The sequence below is a fragment of the Olea europaea genome, chromosome 7, assembly GCF_002742605.1.
Source record: "Olea europaea var. sylvestris chromosome 7, O_europaea_v1, whole genome shotgun sequence".
Classification (NCBI taxonomy): Eukaryota; Viridiplantae; Streptophyta; class Magnoliopsida; order Lamiales; family Oleaceae; genus Olea; species Olea europaea.
The window spans coordinates 17576955-17585202 of NC_036243.1; the positions used below are offsets into that span (position 1 = coordinate 17576955).

At 32.0% G+C, this 8248-nt stretch overlaps 1 protein-coding gene across 1 annotated transcript; it reads left to right on the top strand.

Moving 5' to 3' along the window:
* The first annotated feature begins 2023 nt into the window (after window positions 1-2023).
* LOC111397222 (protein AE7-like 1) lies at window positions 2024-8041 on the top strand. The gene is made up of 5 exons (XM_023024017.1): window positions 2024-2245; window positions 2436-2541; window positions 3153-3252; window positions 6306-6351; window positions 7809-8041. Exons 1-5 carry the CDS (start codon window positions 2041-2043, stop codon window positions 7907-7909), a joined length of 558 nt encoding a protein of 185 aa, XP_022879785.1. The 5' UTR covers window positions 2024-2040; the 3' UTR covers window positions 7910-8041.
* Window positions 8042-8248: the final 207 nt, after the last annotated feature.

The following is an 8248-nucleotide window of genomic DNA, read 5'->3' on the forward strand; positions in this document are numbered from 1 at the left end:
ATTTTTATCTAAACTTTGGGATGACATAACTTGCTCGTCTCAAGTCCAAAATTATTTATTTTTATATCGTTAGAAAGGTCTTGAGATGATCTATCCAACCATACCAAAAAACAGCATGAAACTTAATGTATAAAAAATTATCACTTGATGAATTTCACAGTTTTACTAAGTTTTACGCTTAAAATTCAGATTATCATCCAAATTTCAAAAACTCATAACTTCTTCGTTTTAAGTCCAAAATTTGAGTTCTTTATATGGTTGGAAAGCTTATGAGAAGATCTTTCTAACAATACTAATCTTACTGCATGAAGATGAACGAACAAATGACAATAAATTATCAAATGATGCCACTAAATATCACCTAAGGTTTCAAAACTTTGCATACAATATTCATAACCCAATTCTATCATGTAATGACATAATTAAGCATGAATTACTGCAAGGAATTCAACCTTATGACTTTGATACCAATGTAGGAAAAATCATAGTATGCTTTGACATGAATTTTGGGTCCACAAACTTACTAGAAAAGATGAATTTCAAGATCCTTGTGTGGTTGAATCACATTACCTTCAAATCTCTAAAATTTGCATTTTCTTGTACTCCAATGGTCCAAAACCCGATCACAATGGAAGGGGATTATTGTCCACAATCTAAGTGTCATTTCTTGTAAGATTTCATGCCAAAAAATTTGATTCTAGAGACTTTCCAATTTTGAGGTGAATTTCCATACGAATTTTTTCACAATTTTTCTCATGTCTTACATTTTTCCTTTCCTTTCCATAACTTCTATATGGAAGTTTCAAATGGTTACTTGAGAGTTATGAGTTTGAAATTTAAATTCAAACCACACCCTCCAACCCTTATAAAATTCTGTGGGTCGGGTCACTCCATATGGGCGACTCATTGTCCGTATTTTCCAACAGTTAAACATCCTGAAATACAAATATTCTATTTTAATTTTAATTAAACAAATTTTCATGCTCGTCCAAATTTATCTAACATAATTTAGCTAATTTTGAATGTAATTATTAATTTAGTTTGAAATAAAGAACACACTTTATTTTACTTGGATTATAGAAAATGATTTGCCTCAAAAGTTACTTATGAGTAATTGTGTAAACTTTTGAAGCTTGGACAAACATGTCAGTTCAAGTTGGTGAGTAAAGCTAAGCTCTCATATTGTCCCATTTTTTGAAAATAAAAATGAGTGGAATAGTTTTATTTTTTTGAAAAATGAGTGGTTAAAGAAAAAATTTTTGATTTACGTGTATAATGTTATTTTATGATAGATTGTTTGATTGAAAATAAGAATTGTGGATGTATTCAATTGAGATTTTTAAAGACTTTTGGAGACTTTTTTAAGTGGGTGATTTTTGTGGACTTTATGAAATTTTAAGTAATTTCTATGGATTTGGTAGGAATTAGTAAAATTTTTTCCTGAATTTGTGGAGATTTTTACTAAAGACTTTTGAGGAATTTTTTTTTTTTGAGGAAATATGCTTTTTACAGTGTTAAATGTGAGATATCGAGGAATATTTATGAGAATTCACAACATTCACTTAAAAACGAATCTTTGAAATTAGATGGAGAGATAGAGATCAACTAGTGAAAATTTACCATAACCTGATTTGAAGAAAACTCATTGCAAAGATTCAAAGAAATACTTAATTGGGAGAGATAGAGGAAAAACCTAGAGGGAAATAAGAATAGCATACTCTTTTTAGAAATCTCTCTATGGATGAGAAATTTTGGGAGAAAAATCTTATTTATATTTTCTATTAAAAAGTTTCTGAAAGTCCAAGAAATTTTAAATTCCCTAAAAGTCCCTCTAAATTGAATACTCCAAAACTTGTAGAGATTTTTAAGAAGTTTCAATTGAATATCCCGTTACTTTTAGAGACTTTTTAAAAATTTATAAAAGACTCTATTGAATACACCCAAACTTTTAGAGAGTCTCTAAAAGTTTCAATTGAATACACCCAAACTTTTTAAATCTCTAAAAGTCTCGATTAAATACATCGCTCGTGCTGAAATTAGATGCAACGAAAAAATGTGATTAGATTCAAAGGGCGGCTAAAAACTAGGGGCAGAGAGCGAGAGAGAGACAGAGACAGAGACAGAGAAGTGGAAATGACTCTGGGGTTAATCAACGCGAATCCGGTGGTCCACGCTAAGAAGGAAAGGGTTGCCCGCACTGAAGAACCTCATGATGACGATGCCATAGATCCTCTGGAAATCTATGATATCCTTTTTCTTTTGCATTTTTTATGATCAAGAATCACATGTTTATTCTATTGTATCTGATCTGAATTTAATTTGGACTAGTTTTTTAGGTCGTCAAGTTGTTTCTGTGAACGCTGACTCTGATTATCAAAATTTGGTGGGTTTGATGGAATTTAATTGATTTGTGATCTTTAACTTAAAATTGACACAATATGTGAGGGATATAAGGGATCCAGAGCATCCGTATTCGCTTGAACAGCTCAGTGTGCTTTCTGAGGAGTCCATAACTGTTGATGAGAAACTCGGACGCATTCTGTGAGTATTAATTCATGAAATTTATACAACTTTATTATTATTATTATTATTATTATTTTTTTTTTTTTTTTTTTTTTTTTTTTTTTTGGTTCTTCCATAGGTATTAAATAAGTAAGGAAATTCTAACTTTCTTATTCTTTCTTATTCTTATTAAATTAATATGAACCTGAAAGGAGCAGATTAAGTCTTGGTTTCCATGGTATAAGTTCAACCTTGTGAGTAGCAGTTGTCTAACTCCTGATTATTGTTTCTGTATTTAAGAAACGTGAGAATTTAACCCTGCTGCTTGATGGTGGATCATCTGTGAGATCCAATCTTGGATTTTTTAAAATCGTTTGAGATTTAAACAGATTGAATTGCTAGAACGTTTTGGGCTTTGATTTATATATCTTAAAAGATCAACTTTTGTTAAAAAGTCTAGTCCAAGCTTTTTATAAATTGATTATTGTTTTGTAGAATTTTCCACTAACTAATTTGAACAAATTGATTAGTGAGGTGATTAGTATTAGCTCAATTAATACGATATTATCCATACCTTAATTTCAGACTTCATTTCTAATTAGGCATGATTAGAAATATTTTCTAATTACTGAATTTCTATTGTTTCATAGGATAACTTTTACTCCAACAATCCAGCATTGCAGCATGGCGACTGTAATTGGTCTGTGCCTAAGAGAGAAGTTGAAGGATTGCTTTCATCCTCATTTTAAGGTTAAGTTCAGTCTGTAGAGCAATCAAGTAAATGTGTTACTTAATTTTCAGCTGGCTGTATTTTTCCTAGTATCGATCGATCTAACTTTATTTTAGCATGTGGTTTTATTGCATATCAAAGATTTTCCTTTATCAACGAACTGAACTTGAATATGTAGGGTTTAGCAATCATTTTAGTTTATATGTTTTATACATAACCTACAACTCTTGAGAAAAATAACCTTGGAGATAAAGTGAAGTTGTTATTGGGCACTTTATTGATAAGTATGATAATATTAATGCCATGTAGAAGAACTTTTATATTCTCTTGTCGCTACCGCCTAAAAACAGTCGATCTTTTGTGTTCTATTTCTCCAGCCGAATAAATAAAAAAGCAGTTTATGTTATTTAGAAAGATATTTTGTAAGACAGCTAAAAATTTTGCTGACTAGTAACTTCCATGATGGTAGACAGAATCTTGAGGCAGTGTTACGATCTCTTTTTCTATTTGAACTTTAATTATTAGATCAGTTATTTTGACTTTTGTAATTTATCTTAGTTGAATAAGTCAGTAATGATGGTTAGGTTAGTTTTGTCCATTGCACAAATATACTCTACAATGGGTGTTTTAGTGCTTGTGCCCTATGTTTTAGGAATAGTGGTTTATGTATTTCTCTATTTAATAATAAGAAAATGAAGAAATTTGTGAGCATTATTTCATAATGAAAATACAGATCTTTTTTTTGATCTTTTGGGAGGTATGGGATCCCTCAAATGAGCCTATTATTATTATTATTATTATTTTTTTTTTAACTTCTTTGTTCTAGTTCTTTAAGCTACCAATAAAAAGAGCTCGTAACATTTCATATCAGAGTGAGGCATATAGAGGCTATGAAATCCATTGCCAATTTCCAAATCAGAAAAGCATTTTGCCAAATCACCACCTCTTCCGTTCAAGCCATGAAATGATGCAACTTGTAGGTTAGAATAAGATGGGTTTTATTATGTTTGTACATAATACTATCACGTTGATACGGATTGTCAAGTAAAGCAGATAAGGAGGGAAAGGCTTTCGCAAAGTCCATATTGACAATTTTGATTGACGTAGATGTTGAGTTGAAAGCATGGTGTAGTTTTATGATCAATTTTTCTAGTTTAATTTTTATTAGTAGGCCATTTATTTTAAGTTTTATTTTTTATCTTACCCGAATAAGTCAACAGTCGTTAGAATAACTAGTTGAGTATTCTTTACAAAATGGATGCACGTGCATTACGTTTTTGGAATAGTGGTTCATATATTTCCTCTATTTAAGTGCACAAAAATAATAAAATTGGTGTGGTTCATTTCGAAATGAAAAAACAGACCTTTCGTTGATGTTTTAGGAGGTTTAGGTTTTGTGGAATGAGTTCCCAAAAGATAAATTAAATACTTTTATTTTTATTTTGATACAATGAACACCCATTTAATTACTTTTACTTCTTTGAATAGAAAATTATATGAATCTATATCTAGAAAGTGTGCATGCACCAATTTTTCACAATATACTTGTAGAGTGGGCAAACATTAACCTAACCACTATTGGCTTATTCAACGAAGATAAATTACAAAATGCAAATAATCCACTGATTAAAAGTAAAAATTATGATTCTAACATTCTATATCGCTTCAACATCAACATCCCCATTGAACAGCATTGTAGAAGCTGATCAGCTCTTTCTTCATTGCCGCCTCACTCGACTACCAGTATGCACAACCATAATAACAACAAATCTTAATCTAATCTACTAGTTGTACAGTTCCATAGCTCAAGTTCACAAGCAGTGATTTGGCAATGGAGTTGCAGAATTCTTAACGCCCGACTTCGATACCAAATTTTACAAACACATTTTTTATTCGTAACATAAAGAACTCGAAGAAAGTAAAAAAGAAACATATTACACTCATTTGAGGAAACTGGAAACTTTAACCTCCCAAAAAATTAACAATATATTTGTTTTTTCATTCTGATATAATGGACATCCATTTCAGTGTTGCTTATCTAAGTAGAAATTACCCCAATTACTGTTTAAAAAGTAGAGCACGCACGCCATTTTCCACAAAATATTTGTATAGTGGGCAAGCTAGTCTAATCACTATTAATTATTCAAATTTCAACAAAGATAAAATTTAAAAGTTTAAATACACTACTAATTAAAATTCAAAATTATGATGGTACCAAAAAAGAGATGTCCTAAATCATCAATCTTTTCTTTAATTAAGTGCTTGTTTGGGAGCGCTTAAATTTAAAACTAAAGCTGTGAGTCCCACAGATTGTGGATGAAAAATTGGTAACAAATTGTGGTTCTATAGAATGTGTGAATAAAACTAGCTTAATTTATAATTTAAGCTTTGTGAAATTTGCACCAATTGGTTTATTTATTCTTTATTTATTTTTGTTGTGTTTGAGATGGTTTTTGCATTATTTTGAGAAGCTATCTTGTAATAGAAGATATAGATAATTTCAGATATATTGAAATTTTTGGAAGTGCAATGTTGAGCTAGCAAGAAAAATAATTGAACCTTAAATATCAACTTAAACACCATCCCCTTTACCTGTAGCAAACAAAGTTCAAGAAAGCAATGATAGCCACTTAATATAATTAATCAAAGGAAAATAATCTGTTGTTTACCCTTCTTCTTTTGCCTTTTAACCGTAAACAAGTACATTTGCTTGAAATCAAATATTAACTTTCTCCTATAAACAATAAAAAAGATAGGAAGTACGACTAGTCTGACCTTTTTGGCTTGCAAAGCTGAAAGTTTTTCACCTTTATCTTCAGCTCTCATCTTCTTCTGTTCACCTTTCTCCTCTTATCCTTTAAACATAACTGTTGTAGAAAACTTGAACCCTTATCACAAGGCAAAATGATTTTGATACATGGGTGAAGTACCATATGAGCATAATCATTAAATGCTTGAAACATGTATGAACATATAATTTTGTATTTGCATGTTTAATTCAATAGATACTTGGGAGTAGTCCTAATTTGTTATTGTGTCTATCTGAATTAACAAGTTCACATATGATGTTCAGGTAGATATAAAAGTGGCCCCTGGATCTCATGCAGATGAAGAATCAGGTGAAAATTCTAGAATGCTTTTTCATCCACATTACTAGTGATGCTCCTACTTTTAGTTTTGATGATTGATAGGTTTATTGATCAATATGAAGTAGTGAGAAGCCAATAGCCTTATAATATGATGAGTCTATCTGACCCTTGGCAAGTCATTTATGAGTTTTACAAGGATGAGATGAATGGAGTATGGACACCTACTAGTTTGCCCGAGGACTAAATTTTTATGTGATACTTAACCTCAACCAACACACACGGAGAGAGAGAGAGAGACTCAAAAAACATATATTATGTCACACTTAATAGGATTCTGGTAGCCCTTCTTGATTTTTATGCTTTAACTCCACTCCATCAGGAGTCAGTCTAAAATGTAGTGAAAACTTTCCTTGAGCTTGAAGACAACTAAACAACTGATATTGAGCGACTAGATAAAATTGTTTAAGCCATTACTTAAAAATGTGCTCAATGATTAAACAGTTCCTATAATGTGTAAGAGAACCATTTTGACAAGCATACATGTTTATGTGTATGTACATATGACACAGGCAAATTTGTGTTTTGGTGCTTGTATGAGCACTTGTATACATTACTGCACATGGGTGCATGTCTCCTGGGGTTGAATGCTTCTGTTGTTGCCTCTTTAGTGTTCAATTACCAGGGAACTATCCCTTAACCCTTTCCCACATCATGCCTGCTTAGTTGTCATGTGTGCGAAGTGCTAAATACTCTTAAAGAAAAGCTTGAACAGGTGCTTGATGGTGGTGTTGTTCAGGTGGTGGCCGCACTTGTGAGACATTGTTTTGACAGATGAACAGAGGTTTTAAGTATCTCATCTAAAAGTAAGGAGTTACTTTTGAGCTTAGTGTTTCGGAGATGGAAGTTGGGCAGAACTTGGAACGTTTCAGGAATCTTGATTGGAGCTATGATGATATTTAGTAGCAAACACTAAGATAAAAAATTTCAATTTATGAACATTGTTGGAGATTAAAATGGGAGAGAACTTTGGAATTATATGAACTTCCAAATTTATTAATGATGATGGTTCGGGGTTGACTCTGGGTATGCATTCTTGATGTTGGCATAAGTGGCATAAGTGGACCTGGATTTAATATACGAGGATGAATGCTTGTAGTGTTGTTTAGTTGTGTCACAGGAAGGATCCATCTAATATTTGTTTCCTGTTGGTTCTGTTAAAATCCAACTTACTTTACTCTGCTGGGCACATAGAGTGGTAGCAAACTCAGGTGGATGATCGACTATATTTTTCATCATCCTTCTTTTACGTCCACTTTTATTTTTTCAACTCACCAGTTTGAAAATGTGCTTTTTTGTATGCTTATCCTTCTAAACATGGTTTGTCTTAGTTGCATGATGAGTTTGTGTTCCATTTTGGAGCCTCATTTATTCTACTGCCTACTCTACTCCAAGCTAATTCTGAAGTTTTCCTTTTGTCTTTGCTGCAGTTAATAAGCAGTTAAATGACAAAGAAAGAGTTGCTGCAGCCTTGGAAATCCCAAATCTTCGTCAACTTGTAGACGAGTGCCTTTACTCTAGTGAACTTTGAGCAGCTGCAACTTTCTTGCCATGTATATTGTACAGTAAGCCATTTTTGTTTTTTGTGAATGGAGTAAAACATGATGCTTGTTGTTTGTATTATAGACCATTTGATGAAAAAATATGATGATTACTTAGCTTCTGGTTGTCGTTGTCCGTCCTTAATAACTATGCTTGTGGATCAACTGGAAAAAAATTTCACCGTCCCTTGTGAACTCCATTTTGACACAACTAATATTTTTAACCACTCCAATGCTAAAATAGGCACGGCGGAGATCCACATACTTCATTAAATTTTACTGCCTTTTGGTATAGAGTTGCCTGGTCCTTTTTTCTTTTCGCTTTCATA